The sequence below is a fragment of the Sturnira hondurensis genome, unplaced genomic scaffold, assembly GCF_014824575.4.
Source record: "Sturnira hondurensis isolate 20B ecotype Veracruz unplaced genomic scaffold, ASM1482457v3 Scaffold0018805, whole genome shotgun sequence".
Classification (NCBI taxonomy): domain Eukaryota; kingdom Metazoa; phylum Chordata; class Mammalia; order Chiroptera; family Phyllostomidae; genus Sturnira; species Sturnira hondurensis.
The window spans coordinates 1,943,614-1,959,649 of NW_028091436.1; the positions used below are offsets into that span (position 1 = coordinate 1,943,614).

At 64.1% G+C, this 16,036-nt stretch overlaps 1 protein-coding gene across 5 annotated transcripts in view; it reads left to right on the forward strand.

The window, feature by feature from the left end:
• NAV1 (neuron navigator 1) overlaps window positions 1-16,036 on the forward strand; it is a 133,722-nt gene that overhangs the window by 74,500 nt on the left and 43,186 nt on the right. For all 5 annotated transcript variants that reach the window (XM_037070563.1, XM_037070565.1, XM_037070567.1 and 2 more), the window contains 2 exons: window positions 621-723; window positions 3,430-3,777. In XM_037070563.1, coding sequence (XP_036926458.1) covers window positions 621-723; window positions 3,430-3,777 — 451 coding nt within the window. The remainder of the gene's footprint in view (window positions 1-620; window positions 724-3,429; window positions 3,778-16,036) is intronic.

The following is a 16,036-nucleotide window of genomic DNA, read 5'->3' on the forward strand; positions in this document are numbered from 1 at the left end:
AAGAGACACCCCCCCCCCAACCTCCTATGGGCTCCTGGGTGGGGGAAGGAGAGGGGCTGGGCTGGGCAGGGCGTGCCGCTGGTTCTCAGGAAAGGCGTGCCCAACCCCCTGCCCGCCGGCCTGAGCAGGGTCCTGTGTGCGGGAGATGCCTCCTGACGGGGCTCAGACGCGTTCCCTTTGTGGGGGGTGGTGGCACTGAGTGGGCAGTTTGGGCTGCAGGGGGCCAGGGCTGGGACCCAGAGCTGCGGGTCGGCCCCTCGCTGCGGGTGCCCGCCTCTCTCCCAGGCGGTGCCCCAAAGAAGCTCTGGGGGTTCGATTCGGTACAGTGGCCACAGGTCCCAGAGCCAAAGAAGAGCATGGGACAGGTGGGTCGGGTCCCCCGCGTTGCAGTGTCCCTGGGTCGGCTGCACTCTCCGGCACACATGGTGTGTGTCTGACCGTGGCCCACTGGGCGGGCTGATGGGAGCAGAACGGTCCAGGGCCTGTGTGCAGGGCTGTGCAAGGCCTGAGAGGCAGGGGACCAGTGTGCCCCGGGGGGATGGTCCATCTCCACTTCCTGAACCCCCAGCGTCCCAGCAGGGAGCCCTGCACTCACCCCACGCTTTCCCTCGCCCCCCCAGACCCAGAGTCCCAGAGGAAGAGGACAGTGCAGAACGTCCTGGACCTTCGACAGAACCTGGAGGAGACCATGTCCAGCCTGCGGGGGTCCCAGGTCACCCACAGGTACGCTGCGGGGTGAGGGTGGGGGTGGTCACACCCTCTACTGCCCTCCACTTCCATCCTCTGAGGCCCCAGGTGTCTCCAGACGCACTTTTGCCGCTGGACGGCCCCTCGAGTGTCACGTGGTGTCACTGAGTGCTGTCCCGTCCCTGAGCCAAAGCCTCCCTCATGGTAGGATTCCGGGACTGCCCTCCCTGCTCCCAGGGTCTTTGCGCTCTGCAGTCAGGGTCCCTCTTGGCTCAGTGGGGCGCACACAGTGTTGCCCAGACTCCGTGCCATGTGCATGAGCCCCCCATCCACCCCTGGGACCCGCGGCCGCCAGCTGCTTAGGCATCACTGTCCCACACACCCCCTGCAGGGCGTCCTGGGCACAGCTGTGACCCAGAGACACTACCTCCTCCTCCGGCTGCTCCGCTGAGCTCATGCTTCGGCTCAGAGGGACAGAGGGCCTGGCTGCACTGGGCGGGGCGTGTGGGGGCAGCCGACAGCAGGCAGGATTGGGAAATCATGGGGCTGTGACACAGGAAGGCGCAGAGAGGGACTGGTCACCTCTCCAGCTGGCCTGGAACTCGGTTCCTCCCCATCTCCTGGGGCTGCAGAAGGAGAACAGAGTTGGGACACAGAGACAATGGGAAAAGGACTCTGTTAGGCCAAGCGTGTGGCCAAGTGATATCCAGAGTAAACTACATACCTCCAGTGATGGAGAACTCACTATCTCTCAACCACCACCCTCCACCCCACGTGGGATGGGGGTCTGCCTCACTGCGCGAGAGACCCCAGGGATGAGGTCTTGAGCGTCCTCCTCCCCCATCCAGGGGAGCTGCTGGACCGGCACTCAGCATCCACTGTCCCAGCCCCTGAACACACTTAGTTGCCAAGAGGGTCACACCCCGAGTGACTCACCGCAGGGGAAGGGCAGAGGCGGCGGCTGCAGCCTCCTGGGGCCACTGACTCCGAGCAGCCAGCGCCCCCCCAGTTCAGCAGAGCCTCCGGACCACAGGCAGACGCTGTAGTGGGGGGTGGGGCAGCCGAAAGCCTTTTGCACACAGCTGACCAGTTTGGGGGCACCTCGGGCCTCTGGCTTCTGTCTCCCCACAGGGGAAAGGGAACCGAGAGCCCCAACCCTGGCTTTCTGTTTACACGGACCAAGGGCCACTTCTGCTCTCAGCCCAGGTTTCTGTTACTCCTCTCCCACGCGGGGGGAGCGGACAGTGGCCCCTTGAATTCTTACCTCTTTCACTCTCTCCAGTGCTTTCTATCACTCGGCCCCTCCCTCAGCCCTGGGTGTGCACAGTCCCGGCCCTCAGTCCCCAGGCAGGGAGGGAGCGTCCTGGGCAAGTCACCCCGAGTCACAGGCTGGTGCTGGCTGGTCTGGGTCCCGAAGGCTCAGGACCCCTGTGGCTGGTGCCAGCGCTGGTGGTGCCCCAGCCGCCAAGCACCTTCGGGCTCTGCACGTGAGGAGCCCACAGCCCAGTGAGTGCTTCCAGCAAGCCTGGAAGCACTCAGGCTGGAGCTCACAGGCTGGAGCTCACAGGCTGGAGCTGGATTCAGTTCCTTCCAGAAGCTTCTGTTCCTGCCCTGCTTCCCCTGTTCCCCCAGCAAGGGAGCCTCGCATCAGGGGGCTGGCCTGGGGAGGAAATGAAACTTCCTCCCTCTGCTCCCTGGCCCACCGCTCCCCCACAGAACGTGTTCCCCAGATGGAGGCCCCGGGCATGGCCTGGAGCCGGCACAGAGCCTTCCCCGGCGGCACAGAGCCTTCCCCGGCGACACAGGCGCAGAGAGATGGTCTGGGGTGGACGGGGACAGGAGGAGGGGCTCCTGGTGAGAGCCAGACAGGCAGACAAGCAACGGCCCTCGGGATGGACACTCAGCACTGGCCCCACTCTGCCCTGTTTTATCTCCACCTGTGTAGACCAGCTACACCGCCTGTCCCTCAGCTGTCATAGTCCTGGCCCGTCACCCAGGCCACCATCCCCTGCTAACCTGATGTGCGTCCAGGCCTCAGGCCTGGGGCCCTGGACCTCCGCCTTTGGCCCCGCCCCTGCCCCCGCCCCTGGCCATCCAGCTAAGCGGTTCTCTGGTGAGGCCCCTCCTGCTGCCCCAGGTCTGGGCAGAGGCCGGTCTCCCTGGGAATCGGCCGCCCGCCCCAGGTCCCCAGGGCTTTGCCTGCACCCCCTGCCCCACACTCCAGCCTCGCTGCCTCGTTTGGAATGAACCTTCTGCTCCTCAGTAGAGAGGAGGTGGACGGAGTGAGTGACAGGCTCCAATGCTCAGGTGGCTGAAGGCCCCGGCCCCGGGCTGCCAGCGGGTCTCCCTGGCCCCTCCCCATCGCTGAGCACCGTGGTGGGGGGGGGGGGGCCTCACCAGTGTGTGTGAGCCCGGGAGCCCCAAGAAGTAGCTGTTAGCTGTCGTCTCCGATGTCCAGCGGAGGGAAGAGCTCTCCTCAGCTGGCTTCCGAGCAAATGGCCGTCAGCTCCCATTACAGAATCTGTGCTGTCAGGGTTGCCTCAGGTGGCCTTCCCGGCTCCAAAATCATTCCCTCCCACAGCCTGAGATAACAAATATAACAGGAGTAACTCACACAGCAGCGGCCTCCTGGGGGAGGTGGCCCGGGCAGGTGGGGGGCTCTGGGGAGCAGTCTGAGGGCCTCCTGGAGGAGGTGGCCCAGCAGCTGTGCCCGGACTAACCCAACGCCCCGCCCCCACCCAGCTCCCTGGAGATGACCTGCTACGACAGCGATGACGCCAACCCCCGCAGCGTGTCCAGTCTCTCCAACCGCTCGTCCCCTCTGTCCTGGCGCTACGGCCAGGCCAGCCCGCGGCTGCAGGCCGGCGACGCCCCCTCGGTGGGCGGGAGCTGTCGCTCGGAGGGGCCACCCGCCTGGTACGCGCACGGGGAGCGGGCCCGCTACTCGCACACCATGCCCATGCGCAGCCCCAGCAAGCTCAGCCACGCCTCCCGCCTGGACGCGGATGACGCGGACCTCAAGTCCGGCTACATGAGCGACAGTGACCTCATGGGCAAGACCATGACGGAGGACGATGACATCACCACCGGGTGAGAGCGGGCCCTGCCCACGGGAGGGGGTGCGGGGTCCACGGGGAGGCCCCTGGACTCAGGCTGCTGCGCTGGGACGCGCATCCTGGTGGTGACCGCCCGGGGAGGCCCGCGGTCCTTCTAGACCTGGCGCGGGGTGCAGGGCCGACGTCTGAAGGGGTGGGGCTGGCGTCGGTCCTCATTGGCCCCTGGGCCTGTCATTCTGCGGCGCGTCCTGTCCCTGGTCCTCGACCCTCTCAAGGCTGGGAGGAGCAGCTCTGGAAAGGGTGTGTGGGCCTCGGACGGCCTCACCTGCTTCCCCGTTTGTGCAAAGAGGGTGATAAGACTGTGTCTGTCCCTCGAGGGCTGCTGAGGGGAGGGTGGACGTGCGTGGGTGACAGCTGTACCGCCTTCCCCTGTCACTCCCGCCCTGCTCTCCTCGTGGGCCACCCCCACCCCGCCTGCTCCCCTCCTCTGCGGGCCTCTGCCAGTCCCATGCCCTCCTGCCCCTGCCCTCGCCCTGCGGGATCCCTGTCTCCACATCTTTTCCTGCCCCGGTTGACAGGGTGGGGTTTGTGGAGCAGCTTGGACACGATGTGCGTGACAGCTGGGGAGGGAGGGGGAGGTGGGAAGAAAGCAGCATGGGTTCTGGAGAATTCTGGAAGCTCCTCGGGTGTCTCAGCGGACCGTGTTTCCACCCTCCAAGGGACCACACAGGTAGCGGCAGGGTCAACCCCTCCCCAGAAAAACTTCCAACTTGGAGAGAGTGGAAGGACAGGAGCAGGCTCAGGCCACCCACGGCTCCCGCCCTGGGTGAACCCAGGGGGACCTGGCAGGGCCTGTCCAGTGGGGGAGGCGGCTCTGGAGCAAAACAGCTGACGCCCGGGCAGGGTTGTTTACTGCCCGTAAACCCCCGGGGCCGGCCTGCAGCTCGGCCCGCCAGGCTGCAGCTGGGGTTAGGGTGAAGTCGGCCAGCCGCTCTGCCCGGGAAGCCCCTTGTCCTGTGGGGCCTCCCGGCCAGGTGGGCAGAGGGCATCCCAGCCCCTGCTCCCAAAGACCCCAGGTGCTGGGAGGACCCCAGCCTTGGCCCTCAGGGAGCTCCCAGACGCTCCCCCCACCTGCCCAGCAGCCAGGGCAGGTAGTTCCCCAGAAGTTGGGGGGCAGAGGACCCTGTCTGTGCCCTCAGCCAGACGTCAGTGCATGCTGGGGAACTTTCTTTTCAAAAAGGAGGTTCCGAATCTCATCTCGGACCTTCGCCAGCAGACCCTGGGCTGCCCCAGGAAGCCGTAGTTTTCCAAAGTTCAGGGCCTGTGGCCAAGTCCCTCCTCCCACAGAGTAGGAGAATCTTCTCCGGCAGCCCGTCCTGCAGCCTGCGCTTGCATACGCTCAGTGTCGGGGAGCTCATTCCATTTCAAATGGAATAAAGTTGTAAGAAAGTTTCTGAATAGTCACCTAACATCTGCTTCATTGCAATTTCTGCATATTGGCGATTTAAATTTTGTCACCTGGGGAAAAATAGAGTAAGTGTAAACCTCATTCAAACATATATCGCAGCCTCTTCTCGTGCCGACTTCTCTTCTCTGGACCAATCCCTGCCGCCGCCCCCCGCCCAAGTCCCCAGTTTATTTTAGTATTTTCTGAAATGAGCCAGGTTTTGCTGCTTGTCCTGGTCACACCCTGGAAGCTCTCGAGTTGTCCATGACCCTCCTAGATTCTGTCACCTGGACGGGTCCCCACTGACACCGTCTTGCCGTAGGAACACCCACATCTGACACCGCAGACGGCTTCAAGGTGGCTGTTCACTGTCCTAGGTGACAGCTCGGGACATTTCTCCCTCCTGAAAAGAGAAAAGGAATTTGTTTTTCTAAAAATAGGGAGGCCTGGAATTTAATCTAATAAGAAGATAAGGTGCACAGCCATCTGTCCCCCGACCCCAGCACCCCGGTCGGAGGGAGGGCGGCCCTCGCTGAGGGTTTAGGGCCACGTGGGCCCAGACAGGAAGGAGGTCAGCCCTACCTCCCTCAGTCCCCTCCCTGCTTTCACTTGGATTTGCCTCCCCGTGCGTCCATTCCTGTCTGTGTCAGTGGCCCTCCGGGTGGCTGTCCTCAGCTTTGCAGGGTAGGTGGCAGGGGTCCCAGGCTGAGCCTGCCATGGTGCTGGTAGGTCTCAGAGCTCCTGGAGAGCCACTCGCCTAGAACAGAGTCGTGTCCTCAGTGACCTCAGCAGGACCCTTGTCCAGGGCCCCACGCCCAGGGCTGCAGGACCTCAGGCCGAGCCCCAGGCCCCGTCTTGAAAGGCTCCGGGGGCATGTGTCGGGACAGTGAGACCCCATGGGGGGCTGCGTGTTTCCGAGCTCTGCGCCCTCTGCGCCTCCTCCGCCCTCCCCAGCCTGTCCTCTTGAACTGTGCCTGAGAGCTTGGGAGCAGATGGGATTCGTTTCCTGCTTGGCTCTGAAGTGCCCTGACGTTGAAAAATGTCACATAAAATAAGCCGGAGGCCCCAGCCTTCGCCCAAGCTGGCTCTGCTCGCCTGAGGCAGTGAGCCCCCGACCTTACAGAGAAGCCTCCTGAGAGGAGCCGGTCTCTGTTGGGAGGTGTGGCAGAGGCCCGCCCCGGACGCCCACCCACCTTCAGCCCCAAGAATTCCCTCGCATGGGCCCTGGCTTTGTAGTTTGTACGAGGAGGAGGGGACCGGTCTGAGTTCAGACCAGCAGGGAGCGGAGCCGTCCTTCCCCTCTGCCTTCATCTTCTGTTTCCTGGAAGCGCTTCCGGGAGCTTCCACGGCCTGGCTTCGTCCCGCAAGGCTTGGGACAGAGGAAGGTGAGGGCCCCCCGGGGGGAACCCGGTGTTCAAGGTCAACGTCCAAACAGTTTCTGCCCTTGGACCTCATCAGACCGACAAGGAAGAAGAGGCCTCTAGGCCCGGGGCAGAGGCAGCCCCAGGTGCCCAGACTGCCTGGGTTCGAATCCTGGCTGCCCTCGCCCGTGGTGCGTTCGTTGGGTTCCGTCACCCTCCACTGATGCTTGCTCAGCTGGCAGCGGGACGGGGGTGTGACAGCTCCAACAGTTGACGTGTGGTGTGCACGCGCCCCGGGCCGCGCACCGGCAGCACCGTGTGCAAGCTCCCGGTGACGACAGAGTTCGGGAGACTGTGCGTTACTCTTCTCTCTGGAACTTGATGTCCCTGGGGCCCCCTGGGTGGGCCTCCTGAGTCGTCCGCCCAGCAAAGTGGCCACACTCTGACCCAGGGATGCCGTCCTTGCAGGGTGCCCGAGCCAGCTGCACGCAGCGCCCACAGGTGAGCGGCCTCTTCCCCATCCCACCCTGGCCAATGGGCCTATCGCCTGTCACTCAAGTGTGACCGTCATCACACAGGAAGAGTGTCCAGGGCTGGGGTTCCACAGAGGTGACCGAGAGACTGAGGTTTGAGAGCGAGGCGTTTATTGGGGAGGTGGTGGCCGAGCCCAGGTTGGAAGCAGGGAAGGGAGTCACGGGGAGGAAGGACCCCAGTGAGGGGGTGAGTTCACCTGCAGGGCTGCAGGGCGGTGGGGCACAGGGATTTCCGGGACTTTCTGCAGAACCCAGAGGACAAAGTGTGGGTTTTTTTACCCCATGGGGTCCTGGCTGCCGCACTGGGAGACAGGGCCCAGGCTGCGAGTCCCCGGGGCCCTCGGGGCACTCTGTCAGCACCCACGGGGACTGTGGTGGCAGAGGGCACCCAGGTGGGACACGAGTGGGATCCATTATAGAGGGAAGGTGGGAAGGGGGGGTGGCTTCAGAGAGCCCCCTGGCTCTTGAAACACACTTTCATTCTTCAAGCAGGAGGGTGGTGGCTCTCCACAGTCCGTGTGGGAAAAAATCTGCGTCGCTGTGTCTGCTCAGACCCAACAGGGCTGGTGGAAGGCACGAGTAACCCAGGTGTTCCACAGGGGCGGCTGGATGGATGCTAGTTGCCATGGCAACTGTGCGGGCTGAAGCTGCCGAGTGGCCCTCCCTCCCTGTGTCCTAGTAACCTACAATTGAGCTGCCGGTTCCCCCGAGTTTGATGACAGGCAATTTGGTTGACAATCAGGGTGGGGACGGAGGTTGGGCAGGCTGTGGAGATGGGTTTGGCATTTCCACCAGCCACGCCCACCTGCCTGTCGGTCCCCTGGTCCCCTCTTTTGCTGTCAGCCCTGCTTCTTCCCCACGAGGCTTCTGTTCTGCGATCAGGCCTGTTCTGCGATCAGGCCGCTGGGCTTGCTCGGTGCCTGGAAATGCTGATGTTACAGGGGAGCCCGGGTGCGAAGGCGTGGCCAACTGGGGCTCAGACCCCAGCTCCGAGGCTTCGGGAGGACTGCCCCGTTCTCGTGGCGGTAGTGATATGAGACTAGGATCTTTGCACGCTTGTTGTACGCACAAGGTGTGCAGGAGAAGCTCTGGAGGAAACATTACTTTCCTTCCTCTGGTTCAAGGTGCCTGGAAAAACAAACCCGTAACAGTCCTGAAGGCTTTAGGCTGGAGCTCTCCTGCCCGGGCGGTCATGCCCACTCGCCCGCTTGTCTTTCCTAAACCCCCTCCTCCAGGAAGCCTGCCATCATTCACCCCATTGCAAGTGATTGTGGTCCGATCTTAGAGGCTGTGTGTCATTTGTGATGGTTTCGGGATTCTTTAGTGATGGCGTGGCACCTGCGGTTCCTGAAACACCCACGAGGCGCTGCCTCGCTCAGTCCGAGCAACACTGTGAGTTGGATGAGGAATTGGAAGCCAGCTTAACTGGCTTGCCAGGATCCCGTAGCTTAAAAGTGGCATCTCTGGAACAGAGCCCAGGCCTCTGCCCCACGCGACCCCGCAGTGCCACCCCACAGCGCTCCCCTCTGTCTGCGGCCCACATGTCCCCAAGCCTGGGAGCATGTCGGGAACAGGGATCACACCCCTTCCTCCAGAGCCAGATCCCCCCCAGGACAGTGCCCCTCATGTCTCTGGGCCTCTGCTCAACATGAAATCTAAGGCCATTCGGGGACCAAGTGTTGAACTATGTGTCAGAGAGTGCTCCTGGAGTGCCCCCAGGTGTCCCCCAATCTTCCTGGACAGGGTCTGGCTTGAGAGGACCACAGGCAGCCTCAGAGCCTCGGTGGCGGGCGCCCCACCCCCAAGCCTCTGTGAATGCGGGTCCTTGTGGGCCTGTTCAACGGCCCCACTGTCCCGAGACGAGCACGAGGGGCCCGCTCCCGGCCCTGGGCTATCGGGCTCACGGAGCTGCGCACGGGGCGCCCGTGGGGGCTGTGGGCTGATGTGCTCCCCCACGACATCACAGCCATGACGCAGCACCCATGGGCGGACTCGTGACAGTCAGCATTTGACAACCAGGCAGAAAGAGTCGGGCCCAGAGACCCAAAGCACGGAGCCACCTCAGAGACACGTCGCCACACACCAAGCAGGCAGCCAGGGTCTGGGAGAGATTGGTGGGAGAGGACAACGCGGGGGCCAGCACACAGGTGGCAGGCACTCCGAGGTGGGGCGGTGAGAGACAGGCAGCCACTAGGAGACCCGTCCTAGAGCCACCGGTGGGGGGCAGGGGATGCAGGGTGAAAGGGCAGGGGCTGTGCAGCCTCCACGCAGGCAGAGTGAGTGGTGGGGGGACTCCTCCAGGCTGAGGTGAGCACCCCCGGGGCAGGGTGAGGCATCCTCATCAGCCAGCCAGCTTGTCCTCAGAGGGGGCTCTCTTGTGTCTTGTTTCCTGTCCCTTTGTCCCTGGGGGGCATCTCCAGCCTTGGGATGCTGACCCCAAGGTCGCCGACCCCTTCCCCACCCTCCTTATCTGACCTCCCGCCCTCTCCCAGGCCCTCTCCTGTCACCGTCCTCGGTCTCGCCTGGTTTCCGTCTCTGCCCCGATGGGGTCGATGACAGGGCCAGTCGGGAGTGACGGGGCCGTGCAGACAGACTCAGGTGGCGGGATCCCCAGGACTGCTGGCATTCTGCCAAGTGCTACTGGACGGAGAGGGACCGTTTATCCTCCAGCTGTCACCATCCCTTCCCGACCCCCACAGCCTCTGCCAGGCACCCCTGTCCACGGGGAGCGGACTTCCTCAGATGACCCGTTTTCTGGGTTTCTGCGGAGCCAGGAGCTGCGTGCTGGAGGCTCCAGCCAGGAGTTGGGGCCCCAACTCACACATCCCCGCCGGCCCCCTTGGTTAGTTCCCTGTCCTTGGGCGGCAGGTCGGCAACGTCAGGGGGACATTCAAGAGTCCATGTTACTGGGTTTAGCTCTGGGATTGCCCCTTGCTGCCTGCGTGACCTCAGATGAGGCGCTTTGCCTCTCAGTGCTCCCTGTCTCGGTCTGGAAGGAGCAATGGTGACGATGTCTTCCTCGTGGTATTGATCAGAGAGCCACTACGTATTTGTAGAGCAGCCACTAGACCGGGCATTTGGGGACACGGCAGGAGGAAAAAACAATCATTTTTAAACTCAGATACAGGAGACAGTGAACCAGTCATGTACTGTGGCAGCGTAGGTGGCGCCGTGTGCTGCCAGGGAAAATCAGGTGGGGCGGGGCAGAGCCCCCGGGGAGGGCCCTGGGCCATGCGGCTCCAGGCTGGCGGCTCTGCAAGGACAGCATGTGCAAAGGCCCTGAGACGACGAGGGCAGTCCACACGGCCGAGGCAGAGCAACAAGGGGCCGTGGTCAGAAATGAGTTCGGGAGGTAGCTGGGGGTCTCGCACAAGGGCTTCCCGACTGAGTGCGGCGCGGGGAGGAGGGCCGGCTCCAGCATCTTTGCAGAGGGTCTGCTTGGCAGCTCCAGGGAGGACAGCCCCCTGGGAACCGGAGCGGAAACTGCCCCGTCACCTCGGAGGGAGAACTCGGTGCTCCATCAGAGCCGTGCAGGTGCAGCTGCTGCTGCGAAGGGGCCTGAGGGACTCAGGCGACGGGAGGTTCGCCGTCCTTCTCCGCCCGGAGCCGCGGGGGCCTGTCCTCTGCTTCTCTGCCGAGGCCAGGGATGCGGCTCAGCGGGGGGGAGCCTGCAGCCTCGGGGGCTTGGGCGGCTCTGAGGTCATGGCTTCCTGCCTCCTGACTGGAGCTGTGAGATTACAGACGCATGTGTACATGCATGCAAGTACAGTGTGCACACGTCTGCACACCATCACGCACAGCCCAGGGAGGCCAGCCGAGGGTCTGTCCAACCTTATCGGAGGCAGCCTCTTCCCTGTCCCATCGTCCCCTCTGCCCCTGTGTCCTCAGATCCACACAGAGAGGCGGAGCTTTGGCTGGTGGGAGGAGGGCCACAAGAACAGTAGCTCACTGTAAGGTCCGGAGGCCGTGTCCCCTCTGCGGCCTGTCCCCAGCTGCCTGCGGGGGCGGTGAGGAAGGCAGGTCCCCTCTGAGGTTGGGTAAATATTTGCGGATCAGCAGCTGGAGCAGGACCCCTTCCTCCAGCTGGCCCACTTGCTCCCCAGAGACGCCGCAGCTGGGCTGGGGCCGTGCCTTGGGACTCCGTATCCTGCACCGGCTGTGCCCCCACCCAGAGTGTGCCGCTGTCCCCCAAGCCTTCTGTCCCAGCCCCAGGCTGCGCTGGGGAGGCAGCGGCACCGACCAGTCCGTACAACACTGCCCTGCACCTGCCCCTTGCCCTCTCTGAGCCCTAACTCTCCCGCTGGGAAAATGGGGGTTGAGCCCTGTGACTGCGGGAGTGTTTTTGCCTCTGACACCCTGGATGAAGGGGTCTCTCCGGGCTACCTGGCCTGTCCTCGGGTAGGGGGTCTGGAGGTGGCGAGTTGAGGAGCAGCCTGGCCAGGTCCCGGGGCAGAGAAGCTTGCCAGGGTCACGCACAAGGAGCTCTTGACTACGCAGCATCCCCGAGAGGTCCAGAGCCCCGCCCGGGACTAGTGTCCCGTGGCTTCCGTGCCTGTGGCCCGGCCACCACCAGACCCGTGGCAGGCCACTCTCCCAACCTTTCTGGGCCTGCCTCCCCAGGTCCCCACACTGCTGGGGAGTGAGGTCACGGGTGTGAGAGAGCCAGTCCAGGTGGTTCTGTACATTTTTCAGTCGAGGTTGCAGAGGCGGCTCCTGGAGACTCAGTGGGGTCGTCAGGGTCTGGGATCAGTGACGTGGGCAGGTCTTCCCCATTGAGAGCAGTGTGACCGTGGGGCCACCTCACCGAGGACCTGCCCCACGTCCTCTGTCCCATCCCTGACCCTCCTTTCTGCCTGTCCCTCTCTTTCCCGTCGCCCCCTCCACACAGTAAAGCGCTCTTCGCTCTGCCTCTGTCCAAGCCGCCGGCTCAGCCGGCCAAGACACACGGGTCTCTGTGCCCGGCTCTCCCCACCAGCCGAGACTTGGAGGGCAGGGGCACCCCATCTGTGGAAGCTGGTCGCTTCATCCCTGATGGGAAGGAGGAAGTGAGGGCAGGTGGGGGGACAGCGCGGGCTCCCTCCCTGGGACTCAGTCTCCCCGGGGCTCTCACAGGAGACCAGGTGTCTGTCTGGTCAGGCCCCAGGCAGGTGACCCTAAAACCACACTGAGTGCAGCTTCCTGGCAGGTCTCTCCTCCTGGCCTCACTCCAGCCAGCCCACCCACCCACCTTCGAGGTGCTTTTCGGGAGACACCCAGAGATAGTCACCCCCAGTCCTTTGGGTGTCTCTGCTGGAGACAGAGCGTCGGTCTTGGGGACCCTGGGCCTCAGGGGACTCGGGCAAATCACCCCTCACAGGAACCTGCCTGGAAGATCCTCACGTGTGTTAGTGTGGGCTCTGCCCCCTGCTCGGGGCATTTCCTGGCCTTTCCGTGCCTCAGTTTCCCCCTTGTAAAGAGCCACCGTGATGTCCTGGCCTGGGAGACACGTGAGCTCCCGCTAACGTGGGCTCCCTGAGGAGCCCTGAGGAGGCCTGTCCCTCCTGCTCTCAGCAGGGTGTCGCCCCTCCACTGCGAGGGCCTCAGTTGTCCCCCTCCCTCCGTCTCCCCCACTACCATGCAGCCTGGGGCGCAGAAAGGAGGGCTCTGAAAGGGGGAGGAGAGCCCCTCCCTGCCACATGTCCCCCCCTCCCATTGTATTTGAGTCAACCAGGCACCCCGTGCTGCCGCCCCCCCCAGGGGCAGGCCTGTTTCCCTGGGGTCACGGAAGCCCCACAGCACTTCCCAACACTGCTGTCCAGTTACCCGAAGGGTCTGGGCCCACTGAGAATACAGGTGCTGACTTGCATGCTGTGTATAAATACAGTGGCAACCCCCCCCCCCCCGGGGGCCTGCTCCTTCCCCTGTAACAGCCCCTCTAGTTTCTGCCAAGGGGTCGGGGGTCAGAAGGCAGAGGAAGGATGGCAACCTATCTTCGTCGTCGAGAATGGGTGAGGAGCGCAGAGGGCCGGGCCTACCACCGGGCTCCACCAGTTCAGCTCAGGACTCAGACCTGGGGGTGGGGGAGATGGGGGTTGGAGACCCCCCAGCACAGAATCCTCTTCGGGGTCTCGGGGAGCTGAGAATCCCGGCCCTGGGCTGAGCTGCTGCCTGAGACTTCCTCCTCTCTTTTTATGAAGATCAGCATACAATATTATATTAGTTTCAGCTTTATGTACCTGGCCGGGTGAGGCTTGTCCTCTCCGGGGCCTGTCCCCCGTCCCTGTGGGAGGTGAGACACTGTGGAGAGGCTGCGCAGTAAGAGGGGGCTCCGCAGGACTGGGAGCCGTGTCCAGAGACAGCAAAGTCCCCCGCACCTGACCCCTGTCGGGCCTCCTCTCCTGCCCTGCAGGCTCTGCCCATGTGGAAAATGTGCACAGTTAGAGCTGTAGAAAAACATCCCCCGCTGGGGACATCCTCCGGCTGAGACAAAGTCGATGGACTCGGGATTCCACGCCGGCTGAAGAGAATCCCCTGCGGTTCCGTCCTCTAAGCTGTTCCCCAGATGAGCCTGCTAGTCCCGCCCAGCAGCGCAGGCGGAGCCTCCCCCTCCCCCCACTGAGGGAGGGGTGCTGGGGGGTTACCAGCACACCCCCACAGAGATAGGAGGCCGTGTGGAACAGAACCACCTGCCCGGCTCCAACCCCCCTCAGAGCTGGTCTGCCTGGGCCCCATGGTCTCCCCTAAGTCTTACCCTGCAAACCGCTTAGAGTGAAGGAGATAAACGCCTGTTTGCACCTTTGAACTAGTAGAAAGCACGGATAGGAAGTCGGCCCTGAGAGACGGACCCTCCCCAGCGCCCAGAGCTACTGCTGGTCACTGGGGGCTTTCGGGAGAAGAGCTCTCCTTAGGACTCAGCTCCACCCACACCCCTGGGGCACCAGAGGGGTTGGGGGAGTGAAAACTGAGCCCAGGAAGCTAGGGGTGATGACCCCACACGTCTCTGGGAACCCAGGTGGCCTGGGGCTCTGGGTGGCTCAGTCACAGGAGCAGCCAGCAAGCCAGAAGCAAGAATGACTCTTGAGTTCTGAGGTCATCTCAGTTCAGTCCTTGGGTGGGGCCGCCTTTTAAAACTAATTGTTGGTGTTTGTGTTGCGTAAAGAAATTTCAGACGTTGCCCTGGCCCGTGTGGCTCGGTGGGTTGGAGCGTTGTCCTGTAGATGAAAGGCCGGAGGTTCGGTTCCCAGGTGGGGCACGTGCCTAGGTTGTGGGTTCCATCTCTGGGAGCAGGCCCCCTGACCCCAGCAGGACCGGGAAGCAGTTCGTCCTTCTCTCTCGCACTGGTGTTTCTCCCCCTTCCTCTCTCTGTAAAAGCAGTGAAAAAAGTGTCCTCAGGTGAGGATTTAAAAAATGAAAGAAATTGCAGGAGTCATCTGTCTGTTTCCAAAACGTGGGGAGCCCCCTGTTTCTTACTCTAAACTGTCCTCAGCGTGGGACCCTTTCCCGTCGTCAGCCGGTGGTGCCCCTGGGTGGATGCAGAGATGCTCCTGGTGTGAACAGGTTGTTCTCCCCACAACACACAGGGCGGGCTCCCCCACCCCCCACCACCCCCCACCCCCCCGCCCGCGCTGGGGGGAGCCTGCCTCTGACGGACCCTGGGCACCAGGGACTCACCTCCAGCCCCTCAGCCAGCCTGGCCCGGCCTGTCCGGCCCATGCGCAGGTTACCTGCACTTACTCTAAGGTCCCAGGCCTGGAAAGCCTGCCAGGAGGGGGCTGGGAGGAAGCCGCCCCTGGGGTTGGGGGGTGGGGCAAGCACGTGCCCACCGTGCAGGCACATGGGGACCTGGAGATGCCTTGCTCAGGCCCCCTCCACCGCCCAGGAAGGGCGCCCAAGGGGCCGCAGTTGGCATCCCAGGGGTTAACTGCCCTGGCTCAAATAGGGGGTCGGCTCAGGTGGGGGTGGAGGCCGTGGCCCGGCTGCATCACGCCCCCCTCCCGCTCTCCAGAGTGGGGGCACCTGGCCCCGTGGTACCCCCGGCTATGGAGGGTCAGGGCCCCCCCAGCCCCGCTGCACCCCCACCCCCGGCCCCGGACCGCGGCCGCAGCGTCTCTTTGTCTACCTGCCCAGGCATTAAAGGGCCCGCCGGCAGCGCGCGCCGCGGGACCGGGGCGGAGTCGGCGCGCGGGAAACAGGGCTCTGCGGCTTTAAGGGCGGCCTGGCGGTGGGGCGGGGAGGAGGGGGCGGGGCTCGGCCGGGCTCGGCTCCGGCCTCCGCGTGGCCGGGCTCTCACCTCTGTCCCCGCGCGGCCCCGCCGCCAAGGCCCTCGGCCGGGACGATGCTCCACCTTCCCCCGCCCAGGGCGCGGAGGACCCTGCGCCTGCCCCGCAGGTGAGTGCTGGCGCCCGGGAGCGGGTCCTGGGGTCGGGCGTGCAGCCCCGGGCTGGGGGGGCCTCTCTGGCCCGGGACCCACACGTGTGGCCGCGGACCTCTGGTGATCAGCGGGTGCAATGCGGGGTCCGGGAGGGGGGCGCCGAGGCAAGGCGCTGGGACTCCCCAGGGACGGGGACTAAGCTGAGACAATGGCACAACTTGATGGAACTTGGACAGTGGCCGCCAGTGCGGGGGCGCGGGCGGGACGGTGGACCGACCTGGGAGCTCAGGTTGGGTTGCAGCCCCTGAGCCGCTGGTCAACGGCCTCCAACCCCAGAAGCTCCTGTGCCTTCCTGGTGAAAGGAGAGGGTAGGACGGTGAAACCAGAGGGGTGCGGGTGGAACCCCTGCAAAGCCTGGGACTGGCTCTGGGAAGGGATGAGAGTGCGGGGCGTTGCGGGGAGGGCGGAATGCCCTGGGGGCCGGGGGCAGGTCAACGCTGAAAGGCGAGGGTTTTGCACTAAGGCTCCCCCTGAAGCAAGGGGAAATGAGCACAACCCCCCCACCCCCAGGGGATTAGGGAATCCCCCGCGGCCTGCGGAAA